Below are 20,089 nucleotides of genomic sequence, written 5' to 3' on the forward strand. Positions count from 1 at the left end.
GAGAAAAAAAAAGTATAAATGCCTAGTTTGAAACTTGCTCAGTGCGCTCTTTGAACCCAATCCAATTTGGGAAGGGTCTAAGAGGCTGCGTTTGCAAACGCTTGCTTTATTATTTTCAATTTCTTTTCAATAAATCTTTGTTTTTGTTAACCAGACTTGTCTTCGAGTTGTGAGTATCAAATTTTGGGTTTTTAAATCTCACAACTGTAACTTGCAAACCGTTCCGTTTTGTGGCAAAGCAATCCAGGACAAGCTGATCAGCAGAGCTTAGAGAGGACTCATTAACACAATTTTTGGGAAGGAAAGAAACAGAAGGACAGTTTAACATATTTTGGGTTTCCTTGAATATTAAGGATGTTCCTTACTCGTGTGTAAGTAACTGGAGCCATAGGGAAGAGAAAAGGAGGAAGTTCCAAAAATGGCATATCCCAAGAAAGAAAAGTTTACTTTTTGTTAGGGGTCTTAATGATGAAAAGGAAGAAGAGCCCAACATGAAATAATACTGAGTGAAATGATCCTGGAAAGGAACATTTTAATTGTGTCCTAAAGGTTGAGTTCACATCAAATGAAATGCTAATGAAATGAACCTAGCCTAGGATGTTGACTTTCTGTTTTTCAAGGTTTGCTTTTGAGGAACAGGATAACACAAAGGCAGCTCCACACAATTTGCCCTGATGCCCAACCATACGGGCAAAGAATGCACCTTTAAGATGATGACCTGGTTAACTCACTTTCCTAAGGCAGGTTGAACTGGGGAGGATCTGACCCTAGTTTTGTCTTTGTCTCCAAAGGAAACACAAAAGATTTGCAACTTATATATCAAAAATAATAATTTAAAAAACCCAAAGAAAGATCCAGAAAAACAGAGTGACTAATTTAACTGAGAATCCATTCCGAAAGGAAAAAAAATATCAAGAAGAAAATCTCATGAAAACACTAAGGTCAGGGAAGAAAGTGGAGGATCTTATTAGGTAGGTTGACTTCTCTGCACCGGGGGATATTCAGGAGAAGCCTCAATGAACTTCTGTCAAGAACTCAAGCTGCCATCCAATCATATAGGGCTAACACCCTAATGAATTAACCTAATGATCTTCTGACCCAGGGGCAGGCAACCTCGGCTCTTGACTCATGGACTGCAACTGCTGCTTGGTGGAGCAGTGGGCTAATGCCTCCTTAAGTAACTTCAACATCAGAGAGGAACTCGATCTACTCTTTGCCTTCCCCCCATTCTCATATTTTTGCAGGTTCATAAGTCACCATGCCTGGACGAACAATGACCCCAGCTTCAACTACCCTGAATCCAGTGTGCCTGCTTCATTACCATCACCAAGGTATGTTTAACACAGCAGCTCAACACAAGGACTCACGTGGAGCTGTGTCTACAGGAAAGACGGACATCTCACCTCCTGTATCATCTCCTCCTCAATGGAGTGATTCAGGTGGTAGCATTAGGTGTAATGTACCATCCCCTCCTCAAGAGCCTTGGTGGAGCAGTGGGCTAATGCCTCCTTAAGTAACACCAGCTGCCTGCAATTAGTGCAGGTTCGTATCCCACCAGGCTCAAGGTTGACTCAGCCTTCCATCCTTCTGAGGTAGGTAAAATGAGGACCCAGATTGTTGGGGGCAATAAGCTGACTTTGTAATAATGCGGCTTGGGGGGGGGGCAAAAGCCCTAATAAGCAGGCATATACATAGAATGAAGGCTATTGCTAAGCACATTGATTTGTGATTTAAAAAAAAACTCCCATAATTCCTGAGTCTGCTGTGCTGTGCTATGCTATGCTATGCTATGCTACGCTAAGCTAGGCTATGCTATGCTGACTCAGGAATTATGGGAGGTTTTTTTTAAAAAATCCCATTTATATCCCGCCTTCTCCGAAGACTCAGGGCGGCTTACTGACTCAGGAATTCTGGAAGTTGAAGTCCATGAAGTCCATGTAACCCTAACATAACCTTGTGATTCATGCAACTCCTATAAACAAGTTCCCCACATCTTAGCTTAATCCACAATTTTTCAAACATAGACCAATAAAGAGGCTTGGACTTCAACTCCCAGACTTGAAGATAGCCAAGTTTGAGAAACACCGGCATAATCGGGCACAGGGTGCAAATGCTGCGAAATCAGCCCCATTTACACTTTCGTCCCTGCAGCCTCTCCCTCTTGTGTCTGCCGGCAGAGGCCCTTTGCGGTTGGGGGGAAAGGTTGGAAAGCAGCACCCCAGTCCCGGTCCTCGCATACGTGGTCCCGACCTTGCACCCAGAGCCGGCAGGAGGAGTTCTGGCCAGTCTCCCCCTCCCCCAATACGCAGAGGCTCCCCCAGGAAATGGGAGAAACGCACCCTCCCTTCGGGTGACCCCCATTTCTCTCCTTGGCTCCATTCCGCCCCCTTGCCTGGCCCCTGCATGGAAAAGGGCGGCAAGGGAACATGGGATCCGGTCTCCCACCCCGGGGGAAGACTTGGCCCGTCTCCAGGATCGGCTCCAGCGCGGGACCTCTTTGCACGCCGCCCGCCACTCACGGAACTCGGGAGTTTCGTCAGCGTCCGCATCGCCGCAAGGCTTCCTGCGCCTCTCGCAAAAGCTTCAGCGTGCCACAACGGGGGAAGAAGGGAGATGGGGGAGATTTCTCTGGAGGATTTGAACTTGTTTCGTTCAAGAACAGCCGCCCTGACAGCTCCGCAGATTGGAGGAAACCTCAAGAGGCTAAATCCTGTCAGAAACGGCCAGGCGGTCAGAAAACGAGGACCAGGAGCCTCTCTATGGACACACAATTTGTGCTTTACAGTTGTTGCAAACTCTGGCCTGAAGTGGAGGAAGATGGGACACCAGGAAAATGGGGAGATTTCTAGTGATTTTTCTTTCTTTATTTCAATATATATACAGCTGCCTTTCTCAAATTCTTGGCTCTGGGGACCTAAGAATAATTGGAAAGACCGAGTGGCAGGTTGTGACCAAGAAATTAATCCTGAAAAAAAAATAAAGAAAACCAGTTCCAAAAAGAGAAAAAGCTCAAACTGGTGGATGTTGCAGAAATTTTACCTTATATAACAAAGATCCTTGGAGGACAAATGAAGAGGGGTGGGGAATGGTGCCTCATCTGTGACAGCAGAAAAAGTGGAATCGCAAAATGAAGGAGGGGAAAAAAATGAAAAGGAACATAAAGCTCAAATACTGAGGGGGAAAAAAGAAATTGTTTTATTCATGGGCTGAGTAGGGAATTCACCTCAGGAAATGTGACAAAGAAGTGTAAGAATTTAAAGCAAGGGGAAAATATTTAGATCATGAGTAAGCAGGAAAAAAATTAAAAAACAAAAACTGATTTTAGGTATAAGACTTGAAGATACTAGTTGAAAAGATTTGTTTGCATTTGGAGCTCACAATGTGTGTGGCGAGGGAGATTAATCATAATGAGTGAAAAACTAAATGGAGGGGAAGTGTTTAAAAAGCAGTTTTGAAAGAATGGAGTTAATTTTTTTTAGTTAGTTAAATTATTTTATTATCTTTATTCTTTTGTTCTTCAGTTTGAGGTGGAACCATTAATGAGCAATATTTGAATAAACATTTTCAACCCAGCAGGAGCCTCTGAAAGTCTAAAGTATGCCTCCCAATCAAAACTTTCAAACATATTGTGTCAATTTTTAAGACAACCAAGAGAAAGATAAGGTTACCGGTATGTTTATTTACCCACAGCATCAAATGTAGACTTTTTCTTAGCCCTTGTCACACCACAGAAAGGAAAATGAGCCCCAACGCTTGAGAAAAAAAATTCTTTTGCACATCTATTTCAGGGGCTTCTCATCATTCTGGCTCCTTTTTTGAGAGAGGAATTTTCATCCTGAAACTTTTCACATACGACATTGACTTCCATTTGATTATTGTCTTAACTTCATGAGAGTCCTTTGACCAAGAAAGTTTCCCTGATTCTGCATTCATACTGGTTGACTCAGGTCTCAGTTCTTCACAGAAGCAAGTTGGACTAGTTTATTGTATCTTAGAATAGAATAACAAGAGTTGGGACTTTGTAGGTCAGCTAGTCCAGGAGTCCCCAACCCCTGGTCTGTGGACTGGCACCGGTCTGCTGCATGTAAGCAACTGGGGTATGCAAACAAGTGAAGCCCCATCCGTGGGATGCAAGCAGCACATGAAACCATGCCCCCTCCAGTCCGTGGAGAAAGTCTCTCCATGGAACCGATCCCTGGTGCCCAAAAGGTTGGGGGCCACTGATCTAGTTCAACCCCCGCCCAAGCAGGAGACTCTACACCATTTCTGACAGATGGCTGTCCAGTCTCTTCTTGGAATCTTCCAGTGATGAAGCTCCCACAACTTCTGTAGGCAATCTGTTCCACTGGTTGATTGTTCTGTCAGAACATTTCTTATTTCTAGGCTGAATCTCTTCTTGATCCATTTCCATCCATTATTCTTTGGTCAGGAAGGACTGAAGTAATTTTTATTATTTTCATACTGTTTTATCTTGGTCCCCACAGATTTCCAAAGATCTTTCTTCTTCCTTGATCACTTGTAATGTCAGCACACTGGAGTTGTTTTCATTCTCATCCTCTTGAGTATCCCTAACTTGGGAACAAAAGAAAAACAAAAAAGGAAAGAATTGTAAGATTATGAAAAAGAAGGAAAGTTTAAACCATGGGAAGTGTCTGTGGATCAGTTGAATTTCTACCTGCGTATCTGCTATAGTGGCAGAAGGACTAATTGAGCTTTGTCTTCAAGAGATGCATTCAAGAAATGCAGTTCCTTCTGCTGCCTGAGGAAGCAGCACCTATTATAAATCTATCTCTCAAGAACCTTGATCAACCGGAAACTAGGATAAATGTAAACTTTTAAAAAATTGATGTTCAATAGTAACAGCCACTTTCAAATGGCAGTACTTTCAAAAATCCACTGTTCATAATTAGGAAATCAACTCTTTCTTACAAAGACTAGCATAAAGAGGGTTGGATACACTCAATTAAGCATAATTATTTAAAAGTTAACATAATTAAAACAGACACACCCTTGCATTTTTCCCCATTTGTTAATTCATCTCCCTGGTACCATCAGCTGTGAAGGTCAGACTTAAAACCATAGCTTCATTAGTTCAGAATACACCAATTTGAAATGCAAATTTAATCAAATCAAAACTTTGCATAGATTCTCACCCAAATGGATCTGTGTATGGGAAATTAGGTCATTTCTTGACGTGAAACTCTTTCCACACGCTTCACATTTATATTGCTTGTCCTCCGTGTGAATCCTTTTATGTCTCATAAGAGATGACTTTTGACAGAAACCCTTTTCACACTCCATGCATTTATATGGCTTCTCTTCTGTATGGATCCTTTTATGTCTCATAAGAGGTGCATTTTCACAGAAGCCCTTTCCACACTCCATGCATTTATATGGTTTATCGGCTGTGTGGATTCTTTTATGGGAAGTAAGATTACTGCTTTGAGTAAAAGTCTTTCCACATTCCATGCATTTATATGGCTTCTCCCCTGCATGGATTCTTTTATGGGAATTAAGATTACTACTAGTACTAAAACCCTTTCCGCACTCCAGGCAGTTATATGGTTTTTCCCCAGTGTGGATCCTTATATGTTTTCTAAGAGATGCATTTTCGGAAAAGCTCTTTCCACAGTCTGGGCATTTATAAGGTCTCTCCCCACTGTGCATCCTTTCATGGGAGGTAAGATTACCCTGTTGACTGAAGGCCTTTCCACACTTCGCACATTTATATGGCTTCTCTCCCGTGTGGATCCAGTTATGGGAAGTAAGTTGGCTGCTATTAGTGAAGCTCTTTCCACACTCCATGCATTTATATGGCTTTTCCCCCGCATGGATTCTTTTATGGGAATTAAGATTACTACTAGTACCAAAGCCTTTTCCACACTCAAAACAATTATATGGTTTTTCTCCTGTGTGGGTCCTTTTGTGCTTCGTAAGCGATGCATTTTCAGAGAAGCTCTTTCCACACTCTCGACATTTGTAAGGCCTCTCCCCACTGTGCATCCTTTCATGAGAAGTAAGATTACCCTGTTGGCTGAAGGCCTTTCCACACTCCACACATTGATATGGCTTCTCTCCTGTATGAATCCTTTTATGGGAAATAAGTACACTCTTTTTAGTAAAGTTCTTTCCACACTCCATGCATTTATATGGCTTCTCCCCTGTGTGGATCCTTCTATGGAACGTAAGGGAACCACACCTACTGAAACTCACTCCACACACACTACATTTATATGGCTTCTCCCCTGTGTGGATTCTTTTATGGGAAGTAAGATGACTGCTCTGAATGAAGGTCTTTCCACACTCTCTGCATTTATATGGCTTTTCCCCTGTGTGGATCCTTTCATGTTTCAGAAGAGATGCATTTTCACAGAAGCCCTTTCCACACCCACTGCATTTATATGGCTTTTCCCCTGTATGGATCCACTTATGGGAAATAAATTGACTGCTTCTTCTGAAACTCTTCCCACATTCCATACATTTATATGGCTTCTCTCCTGTGTGGATCCTTTTATGGATAGTAAGAGACCCATTTTCACAGAAGCTTTTCCCACAGTCCATGCATTTATATGGCTTCTCTCCTGGGTAAATATTTTTTTGAGATGTACCAGATCTATTTTTATGACAAAAACTCCAAGTCCAAGTGATTTTTTTCCCATTGTCCCTATACATATGATCTTCTCCTTTGGTTTGGATAGGATAGTGTTCATTTACATCTAACTCGTTATTGAATTGTCGTATATGTTTCTCAAAATATTTTTTCTTAATTTTCCCTTGTTGGGCAAGAAAGTCTCTCATCAGAGTCTCAATCGAAGATAAGCTTTCGTGTTTCCAATTCTTTAGTTGTTTTTTCTCATGGCTTTCTAGTTGCATTTGCATCGCAGGCTTCTGTGTGCTGTCTCCAGAGCTCACCATTTGGAATGGTTCCCCAGAATCTTTATTCTCCTCCCCATTATTACCTTCAAAGGAAAAGAGAAATGGCAATGAAAGCAGAGAAAAATATCGAATTATAAAAAGTCACACAGAATATAGAATAGGGCTGGAAGGGACCTTGGAAGTCTTCTTATCCTGTGGCAGGAACCTTAAGCCATTCTGGATACTGGCCCATTTCGCCCTTAATCCCAAGGCTCAGGATAAATTGGAAGAGCCTAAACATTACCTATCTCCTGTTTACAACACAGTCCTTTCAGCAGTTCCAAAAGAACACCCATTTGCACCATTCAGGTGACCCTGGGGGCCCAGATAAACTTCCAAGAGGCTCAACAACTCTCAGAGAGAGTGCTAACGATCAGATGACTGCAAGGAATACAAATCTTTTTATTCCCCACCATTCAGTCAGAAGCTTCTTGGATGAGAAATGAAATGTCTTCAAGGAAAAACAAAGAAAGTCCAGTTCCCTCTTGAAAAAGAACCTTTGGGACAACCATTACCTGGATGACTGAGAATCTCTCTAGATACCAAGAGCCTAAAGAAATGATAATCCTTCATAATATAGGTGTGATTTTTATTTATAGATTCATTTGCTGCCCATTTGTCAAGTGATGGAGTGGAACATCATCTAAACCCAAAGGTTAGTTTCTTACTGACATGCTGAAATAGAAGTGAAAACAAATCACCAGATGGGAAATGGTACAGAATTCAGCTAAGCCAGAAGCCACTGACCTTTTCCCTTCCTCGGAGAAGAAGTTTAAGTTAAGTTTAAGTTTATTGAATTTATATACCGCCCTTTTCCCATAGGACTCAGGGCGGTTTACAAGGAATTTAAAAACGTCAATACAATACAAAAGTTAAAAACAATTAAAAATAATTAAATTTGATCCCTGAAAAATATAAAACCCCCAATTAAAAACTCTCAGCCTGGGCCGGAAAGCTCAAAGAGCCAGGTCTTCAGGTCCCGGCGGAATGACCGAAGGTCGGGGGCAGTCCTAAGGTCCAGTTGGTTCCAAAGGGCAGGCGCACCCACTGAGAAGGCCCTCCCCCTGGGTGTTATCCGCTGGCAGTCTTATACCAGATCTTTTTACTTCTCCCTCACAAGAGATAATATATGGTTGGAGAGTTTTAATAAACAATATCTGATGGGACTTCAAAATGTATTCTTAATCTCTATGATAGGAGAATAGCAAACCCATACACAGAGAGGCCACATTCCTTTGATTTTCCAGCATGACTTCCCAATGCAGAACTTTTTGGTGAGCATCCAGCCGAGACCACTCCTCCTCGGAGAAATACACAGCCACCTCTTCATAGGACACTAGACCCTCCTGAACAAAGACAAAAAGAACAAAAAAGACCCAGGAAGATTTACAAGACCTGCCCTATTTTGTAGAAATTCCTAAAGCAAAGGTAACAAAGATTTTATCAACATAATATAGATTCTGCAGGATTTTTAATACCAATCTATTGCCTAGTTTCCTTCTGTATCTGTCAATCTGTCTGTCTGTCATCTATCTATCAACAAAGATGATTGGGGGACTGGAGGCTAAAATATATAGGGAACGGTTGCTGGAATTGGGTATGTGTAGTTTAACGAAGAGAAGGGTGAGGGGTGACGTGATAGCAGTGTTTCAATATCTCAGGGGCTGCCACAAAGAAGAGGGAGCCAAGCTATTCTCCAGAGCACCTGAAAGCAGGACAAGAAGCAACGGATGGAAACTAACCAAGGAGAGAAGCAACCTAGAACTAAGGAGAAACTTCCTGACAGTTAGAACAATTAACCAGTGGAACAACCTGCCTCCAGAAGTGGTGAATGCTCCAACACTGGAAGTTTTTAAGAAGACTGGCCAGCCACTTGTCTGAAATGGTATAGGGTTTCCTGCCTGAGCAGGGGGTTGGACTAGATGACCTCCAAGGTCCCTTCCAACTTCTTCTTCTTCTTCTTCTTCTTCTTCTTCTTCTTCTTCTTCTTCTTCTTCTTCTTCTTCTTCTTCTTATTATTATTATTATTATTATTATTATTATTATTATTATTATTATTATTATTATTATTATTATTATTATATCTATGTATGAATCCTGCTTTTACCTACCAGGACATAATAAAAATCATCTGGTCCTAAGCAGTTCTTAAAAGTAGTTAAATAGTCTCAGATGAATATCACATGGCATATTACACCATGCCATCATTTATTTTACACACACAAAAAAGCCAAAACGGAGAAATCATGTGTGAAAAAAGTACATTCTATGATTCAATAGAATGTAGAACCACCTTTAGCAGCAATAACCTGAAGTAGTAGTAATAATAATAATAATAATAATAATAATAATAATAATAATAATAATAATAATAATATAAGTTGGAAGGGACCTTGGAGGTCATGTAGTCCAACCCCCTGCTAAGGCAGGAAACCCTATACCATTTCAGACAAATGGCTGTCCAGTCTCTTCTTAAAAACTTCCAGCGTTGGAGCATTCACCACTTCTGGAGGCAGGTTGTTCCACTGGTTAATTGTTCTAACTGTCAGGAAGTTTCTCCTTAGTTCTAGGTTGCTTCTCTCCTTGACTAGTTTCCATCCATTGCTTCTTGTCCTGCTTTCAGGTGCTTTGGAGAATAGCTTGACTTCCTCTTCTTTGTGGCGGCCCCTGAGATATTGGAACACTACTATCATGTCACCCCTCACCCTTCTCTTCATTAAAATACACATACCCAATTCCAGCAACCGTTTCCTATATGTTTTAGCCTCCAGTCCCCCAATCATCTTTGTTGCTCTTCTCTGTACTCTTTCTAGAATCTCAACATCTTTTTTACATCGTGGTGACCAAAACTGGATGCAGTATTCCAGGTGTGGCCTTACCAAGGCATTGTAAAGTGGTATTAGTACTTCACGTGATCTTGATTCTATTCCTCTGTTAATACAGCCTAGCACTGTGTTGGCTTTTTTGGCAGCTGCAGCACACTGCTGGCTCATATTTAAGTGAGTGTCCACTAGGACTCCGAGATCCCTCTCAGTTACTACTACCGAGCAAGGTACTACCTATGCTATACCTGTGCATTTGATTTTTCCTGCCTAAATGCAGAACCTTACTTTTTTCACAATCGAATTTCATTTTGTTAGATAGTGCCCAGTGTTCGAGTCTGTCCAGATCCTCCTGTATCTTAAGCCTATCTTCTGGAGTATTGGCTATTCCTGCCAGCTTGGTGTCATCTGCAAATTTGATGAGTTCCCCATCTATCCCCTCATCCAAATCGTTGATGAAGATGTTGAAGAGCACTGGGCCCAGAACAGAGCCCTGGGGCACCCCACTACACACTTCCTTCCATGTAGATGCAGTTCCATTGAGGACCACACGCTGAGTACGGCCTGTCAGCCAGCTACGAATCCATCTGGTGGTGATGCTATCTAACCCACATTTTTCTATCTTATCAAGTAGTAGGTTGTGATCTACTTTATCAAATGCCTTACTGAAATCCAAGTAAATTAAATCTACAGCATTCCTCTGATCCACTAGTTTTGTCACTTGGTCAAAGAATGCAATAAGGCTTGTCTGGCACGATCTGTTTTTGACAAACCCATGTTGGCTTTTAGTGATAACTTTGTTCTCATCAAGGTGTTCGCTGATTTGTTGTTTGATTATCTTTTCCAGAATCTTCCCAGGTATTGAGGTCAGGCTGATAGGTCTGTAGTTTCCTGGATGTTTTTTTCCCTTTTTTGAAGATGGGAACTACATCAGCTCTCTTCCAGTCCTGTGGTAGTTCCCCAGTGCTCCAGGATCTTTGAAAAATATAGTTCAGTGGTTCTGAGATCACGTCTGCCAGTTCCTTGAGAACCTTGGGGTGTAATCCATCTGGTCCTGGTGATTTGAACTCGTCTAGGCTGGGCAGGTGCTCACTTACCATTTTCTTGCCTATCTTAACTTGTGTTTCTATTCTGTTTTTTATGGCACTGGTTTTGGTAAGTTGGACTGTTTTTTCCCTTTGTGTAAAGACAGATGCAAAAAACGAGTTAAATAGTTCTGCTTTCTCCCTGTTGCTTGTCACCTTCTTGCCACTTTCCCCCACTAATGGACCAATCATTTCCTTAACTTTTTTCTTGTTTCTTATATGTTGAAAGAAGCTTTTTTTGTTATTTTTCACTTTGGTCGCAAGCCTTAGTTCATTTTGAGCCTTAGCTTCCCTCACTTCATCTTTGCAGGCATGGGCTGTTTGGTGATATTCTGCCTTAGTTATGTGCCCCTCTTTCCACTTCCTATACTTGTCCTTTTTATCTTTCAGTTTATCAGAGTTCTTTATGCAGCCATGCTGTTTTCCTTTGAAAGCTGTTATTTTTCTTCTTTGTTGGTATTGTGCTAGAATGGACCTTTATTATCTCACTTTTCAAAATTTCCCAAGCTTCTTGAGTTGTTTTCCCCTTTAGGATTCTTATCCATGGAATTCTTCCCAAGGTCTCTCTAAGTTTATTGAAATTAGCTCTTTTAAAGTCCAAGACTCTAGTTTGGCTGCATTCTATTGCTTGTGCTTCCATAATGTTGAATTCCAATTATGAGACAATGCAGAATCAGGGACTAACTCAGGTGTGACCTGTCAACCCAAGGGTGGGACCGAAGGTCTGATGGCCTGAAGGATTGTAACTTTGGTTCAGGCTGAGGCAGAGCTCTCAAAGCTAAGTCCTCTGACCTATGTCCTACTTCCCCTTAGCTCGCAAGCAAGCAATTAAACAGCTGTGGTAAGCCGTTAGTATTTTTATCTTGACCCAGACATATGCATCCTGTTGTGTTCTTCCAAGGCTGACATTTATCACATGTATACTCCCTTTTGCTGACAACTCCTTTTCTTCTGTTGCTAATCTGTACTAGGCATATTTCACTTCTCTATATGATGTTACTTACATTACCATATATTATTCCTCCCTTCAATATTGCATGATCACTTCCCCCCAAGGTTCCTGTGGCTTTGACACTTTCTATCATTTCATCTCTGTTAGTGAGAATTAAATCCAATATGGCTAATCCCCTAGTTCCCTTCTCTACTTTTTGGGAGAGAAAGTTGTCTGCTAGGTTTGTCAGGAATCTGTTAGCTCTTCCACTTGGTGCAGAATTTGTCTCCCAGTTGATATCAGGGTAATTAAAGTCCCCCATTACTATTGTGATGCGCTTCCTACATACCTTAGTTAACTGACTAGCAAAAAGTTCATCTATTTCCTCTGTTTGGTTGGGCGGCCTATAGTATACACCTATGGCAATGTCATTTTTCCCCTTTTATATTGACCCAAATACATTCAAGTTTATAGTTTTCATCATTGTTGTGCTCTATTTCTGTAGAGATAAAGTTATTTCTTATATATAGAGCAACTCCACCTCCTCTTTTGTTTAGTCTATTTCTTTTAAATAATTTAAATCCCTCTAGCTGTGTGTTCCATTTGTGGGTTTCGTCCCACCATGTTTCTGTAATGGCAACAATATCATATCCGCCCTCATTTACCTGAATTTCTAGTTCACCCTGCTTACTGTTCATACTCTGCGCATTGGTGTACAGACATTTGAGTCCTTTATGACTGACCCTGTGTTTACTTGCTACATAACTTGTGTGGTGCCTAAGTTCCCCTATCTTCTTAGATTGCCAGATACAGTGATGTTCTGTATCAATTAACTCACTTTCCCCGTTGTTTAGTTTAAATATTCCTTCAGAAAAGCTGTGAATTTATTGCTAAGTAACTCAGTCCCTTTCTTGGATGGATGCAGACCATCTCTTTTGTACATTTTTTCATTGGACCAGCTACAGACATCGTGACTAATATAACCAAAGCCTTCTCCTTTACACCACTCCTTTAGCCACATATTAAATTCGGCTATACACTGGCCTTTTCCATTTTGCTCCTTATACACTGGTAAGACCTCTGAAAAAGTGAGCCTACAGCCTATTCTGCTGAGTTCTTGCCCCAAGTAATCATTTTCTGTATGACTTTATCAGTCTCTCACACCACAGTGGAGGAATTTTGGCCCACTCTTCTTTACAATACTGTTACAGTTCATTGAGGTTTATGAGCATCTGTTTCTGCACAGCTCTCTTGAGGTTCTGCCACAGCATTTCAATTTAGTTGAGGTCTGGACTTTAACTGGGCCATTGCAACACCTTGATTCTTTTTCAGCCATTCTGCTGTAGATTTGCTGGTGGACTTGCGATCGTTGTCCTGTTGCATGACCCAATGTCAACCAAGCTTTAGCTGTCAAATAGATGGCCTCCCATTTGACTCTAGAATACTTTGGCATACAGAGGAGTTCATAGGCAAGTCAATGACTGCAAGGCTGCAAAACAAGCCCAAATTTCTCTGAGCATTGCACGGTCTGACCTTGGGGTGAATTTGCTGAGATGTCCACTCCTGGGAAGATTGGCAAATGTCTTGAAAGTTTTATATTGATGAATAACCTCCCTCACTGTAGTATGATGGACTTTAAATTGTTTGGAAATAGCCTTACAACCCTTCCCAGATTGATGGGCAGCAACAATTTCTCTTCTAAGATAACTGCTGTTTTTGCTCTTTGGCATTTCGTTAACACATACCACAACACTGGAGACCAGCAAATTCATAAAGAGATAGTCAAGTGGGCAGTGTGACTATATGCCAAAGCACATAGAACACTGTTACCTTCCCACTAAAGTGGTATCTATTTATCTACTTGCATTTGCATGCTTTCAAACTGATATATTAGCAAGATACTTTCTAGAATTTCAGAAAAAGGCTTATGGTGTCTCCAGAAGGAACAATCTTGTCCATGCTCAACACCTTCATGAAAGTGCTGGGAAAACTTAGCCAGTTTTTTAAGTAGGGTTTCTTCAATATTTAGAGCCACACAATTCTATATTCTTCTCCTCGTTTATTATAAGGAAGCCATTACTACTAGTCTAAGCCATCACAGCTGAATGGGAGATAAGATAGTGGGGAAAATTTTGTGGAAAGGATAATTTTCAGGCTTTGCAAAGCTGGATTGTTTGGCCTTCAAATCCAGGCAACCCAAGGGTGGCACCGAAGGTCTGATGGCCTGAAGGATTGTAACTTTGGTTCAGGCTGAGGCAGAGCTCTCAAAGCTAAGGCCTCTGACCTATGTCCTACTTCCCCTTAGCTCGCAAGTAAGCAATTAAACAGCTGTGCTAAGCCGTTAGTATTTTTATCTTGACCCAGACATATGCATCCTGTTGTGTTCTTCCAAGGCTGACATTTATCACATGTATACTCCCTTTTGCTGACAACTCCTTTTCTTCTGTTGCTAATCTGTACTAGGCATATTTCACTTCTCTATATGATGTTACTTACATTACCATATTTTATTCCTCCCTTTGTGACACCTATAATATGACGAATGAATACCAGATGAATGTAACTGTATAAATGTATGTTGATTTGGACCTTTCGGGGTTCAGACTCTTTCATGCTAAGTGCACTTTGAACCTGCGCAAATAAACTTCCTACATTGAAGAGCTTGGCCTGGTCTCTGTTAATTTTTCTACTTCAATTCCACCTGGCCACCTTTATAGATTTTTAATAGTCTGCTTTATTTTTCAGTTTGATGCACTTATTTTTGTTCTCACTGGTGATAAAAAAGGCTTTTTAAAAATTGTAGTTATTTCTCAGCAATCTTGACCAATTTCAAACTAAAGAACAAAAAGGACTCTATTCAGTAGATGTACGGCTATAATAAAGTTATATATTAAATTATTATAAATTTTAATAGTAGAAAGAGTAACTAGAAAAATGATATTTAACAGCTAGCCTTTAAAAATATTTCCTAGTAATAATCTAAGAATAGAAATTTCGAACCACCAGATCCAAACAAACAACTTCAAAGAAAACTAAGCTGACTGATAGCAACTTAAATCTTCTATTCCCCTTTCCATTTGCTCAGGAAAACAAAAATAATCCAGACCGAACAAGAGGGACAACTGTAAGGAGAAAATGCTTTGTACATCACTTTCACTTCCTGAAAAAAAGGGAAGGCTCTCGACCGTGTTGTGCCTTTGCGGCTTCTGACCCGACGCAGATCCCGGCTCGCTCCTTGGTTCTCTGCGGACCTGCGGGAGATGAAGCGCTGGAGAAGGGGCCTAGAGAGCATTTGGAGGTCCAGTCGGTCCGAGTCTGACCGAACACAGTTAAGATCTTTTTCTAGATCTTATCTTGTGGCAATGGAGGTGGCGAAGCGTGCTCACTTCGCCACCCTCATTGCATCCGCAGATAACCGCCCAGCCGCCCTGTTTAGGGTGACCCGTTCCCTTTTAAATCAGGGGACGGGAGAGGACCCCTTGCAGGGACGGACCAAGGAGTTTAGTGAGTATCTGGTGGATAAAATCGCTCAGATTGAGGCTGGCTTGGACTCCGACTGGGCAATATCTGAAGAAGGGGAAACGATGGGTTTGGCCGATAATATTTGGGAAGAGTTTGATCCTGTGACTCCGGATGAAGTGGACAGGATCATGGGGAAATTAAGTGCCGCCACGTGTTTGTTGGACCCGTGTCCCTCCTGGCTGGTTTATGCGGCTCGGGAGGTTACACGAGGCTGGCTCCTGGCAGTTATCAATGCTTCCTTGAGTGAGGGGTGCTTCCCTGCCGCCTTGAAAGAGGCGGTGGTAAGGCCCCTCCTCAAGAAACCTGCCTTGGATCCAGCTATTTTAAATAACTTTCGTCCTGTCTCCAACCTTCGCTTCCTTGCGAAGGTTGTTGAGAGCGTGGTGGCACGGCAGCTCCCTTTGGTCCTGGAGGAAACTGAGTATCTGGATCCATACCAATCGGGTTTCAGGCTCGGGTACAGCACGGAGACGGCATTGGTCGCGCTGGTAGATGATCTCTGGCGGGCCCGAGACAGGGGTTATTCCTCTGTCCTGGTCCTTTTAGACCTCTCAGTGGCTTTTGATACCATCGACCATGGTATCTTGCTGCGACGTCTTGAGGGGCTGGGAGTGGGAGGCACCGTTTTATGGTGGTTCTCCTCCTACCTCTCGGGCCGTTCACAGACGGTGTTGGCAGGAGGGCAGGCCCCTTAGTTGTGGGGTGCCTCAGGGGTCGGTACTCTCTCCCCTCCTGTTCAACATCTATATGAAGCCGCTGGTTTCGGGGTGAGGTATCATCAATATGCTGATGATACCCAGCTTTTCATCTCCACCCCAACCAACCCAGCGATGCCCTCAATGTGATGTCCCGTTGCCTGGAAGCGGTACAGATTTGGATGGGGAAGAACAGGCTCTAGCTCAACCCGGCCAAGACTGAGTGGCTTTACGTACCGGCATCTCGACTTGTCCAAGAGGTTCCATCTTTGGTTATGGGAGGAGAGGTGTTACCTCCCGTAGATAGGGCACGCAATTTAGGCGTCCTCCTGGACTCACGACTGTTTTGAAGATCATATTGGAGTCGTGGCCAGGGGGGCATTTGCCCAGGTTCGCCTGGTGCGCCAGTTGCGCCCCTATCTGGACCGAGATGCCCTACGTACGGTCACTCATGCACTCGTTACCTCTCGGATAGATTACTGCAATGCTCTCTACATGGGGCTGCCCTTGAAGACCACCCGGAGGCTCCAGCTGGTGCAGAATGCGGCTGCACAGGTAGTGATGGGAGCATCCCGATACTCCCATATTACACCCCTCCTGCGTGAGCTGCATTGGTTACCGGTTGTCTTCCGGGTGAGATTTAAGGTGCTGGTACTTACCTTTAAAGCCCTACATGGCTTAGGCCCGGGATATTTGCAGGACCGTCTGCTGCCGGGGACGACTTCCCATCGCCCAGTGCACTCACACAGAGAGGGCCTCCTCAGGGTGCCGTCGGCTAGACAATGTCGGCTGGCAACCCCCAGGGGAGAGCCTTCTCTGTGGGAGCGCCAGCCCTGTGGAACCAACTCCCCCTTGAGCTCCGGATGGCCCCGGATCTCCGGTCCTTTCGCCGCGACCTCAAAACTTTCCTTTTTCATCAGGCTGACCTGGATTGACAACAGGTTTTTAAAATGTTTTAATTTTTAATTGTTTAGTTAATTTATTTTGGGGCTGTTTATTTAATTTCTTTTAACTTTTGTATTGTTGTTTTTATTGTTGTTAGTCGCCCTGAGTCGTTCGGGAGATACGGCGGCATATAAGTCCCAAAAATAAATAAATAAATAAATCTAAAAAAATAATTTTCCCCTCTTACTTGATTTGGAGGTTCAACCACTGTTTCATCTCCATCATAAAAAGCAGACAACTTCATTTGACTCTTCCCTGTAAGAGATACAGAATTTTAAAATATTTAACTAAAGGAATAGGATGAGATCTTCTATATGATAGAAGACATAAAGAAGATGAGACAGCTGGAATGTCTCTGGGTAACGGGAAGACCTTGGATTACCTCCTGAGATGTCCTGACTTGGATTTTCCTTAGGGATCCGGCTGAAAAGCACCTCCTGAGAAGGAGTTGATGGATTCCTTCTCTCACGATCTCTGATCTCCACCGCAAAGGACTTGAAATAGGAGGTAAGAGAAAAGAAGCAGAATTAATGGACATGCCACACCATGAAGTGGATTATTGTTCTCTGAACACAACAAGTCCCCAACATCAACAAGGAGGCAGTAAAGAAAGGAACTGCTATCCCAATTGATATCTAGTTTGTGTAATGAAACAACAGCAAGAAAACAAGCAAGCTCAGGAAGCACAAATGACTCATTTCAACCCTGAGCTACAAATATTCTTCTTTATTGGTAATTTATCTACTACAACAGATAATGGAACTATGTCCTTCATGAATTAGTGTGATATATCCACATTTTATGAGTGCAAGAGATGTCTGGAATGGAAAGAGAAATCAAACAATTTTTTATTCATTCCCAAGATGAAGTTCTCTCACCTGCAACTCATCCTGCTCCTTCTGCTCTTCCACCTGGCTCAAGAGGAAGCCTTCAGCCAGGGCCACCGCCTGGGAGCTGGTCTCTGCTCCACACTCTCGCACCCAGTTCTCCATCTCTGGGGAAAGAAGGACCAGCATCTGCTCCAAAACTAGCAGGTCCAGCATCTGCGCTTTCGTGTGTCTTTCTGGTCTCAGCCATTGTCTACAAAACTTGTAGAGTCGGCTGCAAAGTCCTCGGGGACCCTCAGCCTCCTGGTATTGGAGGCTCCTGAAGTTCCAGGGCTGAAATTCTGAACAGATTATGGCTTCCTTCTCCAAGATCTTCTGCCCAGTTCTTGCCCAGATCTTCTCACAGCACCTAGGCTGAGCAGCTGAAAGACCTTTTCCAGTTCTCTCACTTCCTAAAGGTTGTGTCTCCATTCTTTCTCTGTCCTGTAACACAACAACAAATGTGCCCAAGGAATCTTGTAGATCTGCAAATGCCTTTTCATTCATAGGACCATTTCTATAGCCACTGAAATAACCATAGAAGGAAATTCAGCTATCTTTTCTCAAGGGATAATTTTACATGCCAAGAAGTTCAAATGGCTTTCAGTTTCTATATGAGATGGAAAAGAAAATAAGCAAATAAACTCCAAGAATAAGAAAGCCGAGACTTTAACCATTGAACAAGTCATCTCTGCGGAAGGAAGTATTTTTCTAAACTGGAATAGGATTGCAATGGCGTTGAGCAAATAGATCCTTTTTTGGGCATGTACGTGTGTATTTGTGTATCTACATTTACTTCCGAAGAGTATTCATACAACCTGCCGAACACTAAACAGGTGAACAAACTGAGGAAATGACTGAAGTTGCCCCCTTTCCCTTTTTCAGAGTGGCCTTTAGAGATCCGAGTCTCCCTCTGAGAGGCAGGCAGATTCACACAATGTTGCCTCCTCCTCGCCCGGCCTTTCTCCTCTCCTGCTGGGCCTGCCCAAGGCGGACTCTCCCCTCCTCTCACTTGGGTTCTTCTTCCCCGGACACGGGGCGGGAAGAAACTCCCAGATCCTAGCTGTCTTTCTGGGATCCCCGGTTCTTCTTTTGCAGCTATTGCTGCTCTGGAGCTCCGCTTCCCCCGCTTTATGGAAGGGGCGGCTGGGGAACATGGGGCCCGGGATCGGATCCGGAGGAGGGCCAGACCCAGATCTACCCTCCTCCGCCTCCCTTTGCTCGGGAAGAGCCCCCGCCCACCTAAGACACGTGTGGCTCTCTTCCCCCGCGAGACTGTCTCGTAGCCTCTTCGCCTTCCGTGGAGCTCCAGGGATTGAGGAGAGCGAGTGCGGAGTCCTAGAGAGGCAAGCGTTTGTGGGGCCACGCCTCCTCTGTCAGGGTACCTGTGACATTTGCCCTCCAGTGGACCAATGGGAAACCCATTTAAAATTGCTTGCCCAATGGGGAAGCACCTGGTGTTGCCTTTCTTTGGCAGAGGAAGCCGCCTGTCGGATTCTGCGCAAGGTTCCAAGATTCCCCGAAAGGGCGGGAAAGGGGAGAGCGTCTGAGGGGAAGGGACAGGGCAGGGATGATGAGAGTGGGAAGAAAGAGATTTCTCAATGGTTGCCTGTCTGAGAAAGGTTGCGGTGTCTCATGAGGGAGGAAAAATTTCCGATCAGAAAAATTAAGGTTTCTGACGGTTTTTATTTCTTCAATATATACAACTGTTGTTAGCTGCGAAGTCGTGTCCGGCCCATCGCGACCCTATGGACGACGTTCCTCCAGTACTTCCTCTCCTCTACTATCTTCTGGAGTCCATTTAGGCTCATGCCTACTGCTTCAGTGACTCCATCCAGCCACCTCATTCTCTGTCGTCCCTTTCTTCTCTTGCCCTAAACCTTTCCCAACATTAGGCTCTTCTCCAGTGAGTCCCTCTTTCTCATTAGGTGGCCAAAGTATTTGAGTTTCAACTTCAGGATCTGGCCTTCTAAAGAGCAGTCAGGGTTGATCTCTAGGACTGACCGGTTTGATCGCCTTGCAGTCCAAGAGACTCACAGGAGTCTTCTCCAGCACCATAGTTCAAAGGCCTCAATTCTTTGGCACTCAGCCTTTCTTATGGTCCAACTTTCACAGCTATACATTGCAAATGGGAAGACCATAGCCTTGATTATACAGCTGCCGTTGTCCAATTCTCAGCTCTGTGCCTAAGAAGAATTGGAAAGACCGAATGGCAGCTTGTGACGAAATAATGCTGAAGGAAAATAAATAACAAAAGAAAATCAGTTCCAAAATGGGGGAAAAGCTGGAACTGGTGAATGTTCCAGAA

The 20,089-nt window shown here is 43.1% G+C and overlaps 1 protein-coding gene across 4 annotated transcripts; it reads right to left on the reverse strand.

Moving 5' to 3' along the window:
- Positions 1-3,659: 3,659 nt before the first annotated feature.
- LOC308664630 (uncharacterized protein) lies at positions 3,660-19,055 on the reverse strand. Of its 4 annotated transcripts, XM_081322035.1 has the most exons (9): positions 19,024-19,055; positions 17,794-18,225; positions 17,298-17,409; positions 17,103-17,170; positions 16,630-16,896; positions 14,900-15,004; positions 8,132-8,261; positions 5,154-6,959; positions 3,660-4,572 (listed from the first exon to the last, which is right to left on the reverse strand). In XM_081322035.1, exons 2-9 carry the CDS (start codon positions 18,211-18,213, stop codon positions 4,457-4,459), a joined length of 3,024 nt encoding a protein of 1,007 aa, XP_081178161.1. In that variant the 5' UTR covers positions 18,214-18,225; positions 19,024-19,055; the 3' UTR covers positions 3,660-4,456. The 4 variants fall into 4 exon arrangements, with proteins under 4 accessions (XP_081178161.1, XP_081178160.1, XP_081178162.1 ...); XM_081322034.1 differs by lacking the exon at positions 19,024-19,055 and having other exon boundaries at positions 17,794-18,994; XM_081322036.1 differs by lacking the exons at positions 14,900-15,004; positions 19,024-19,055 and having other exon boundaries at positions 17,794-18,994.
- Positions 19,056-20,089: the final 1,034 nt, after the last annotated feature.

Source organism: Vipera berus (genome assembly GCF_964194415.1).
Source record: "Vipera berus genome assembly, chromosome: 2".
Lineage (NCBI taxonomy): Eukaryota > Metazoa > Chordata > Lepidosauria > Squamata > Viperidae > Vipera > Vipera berus.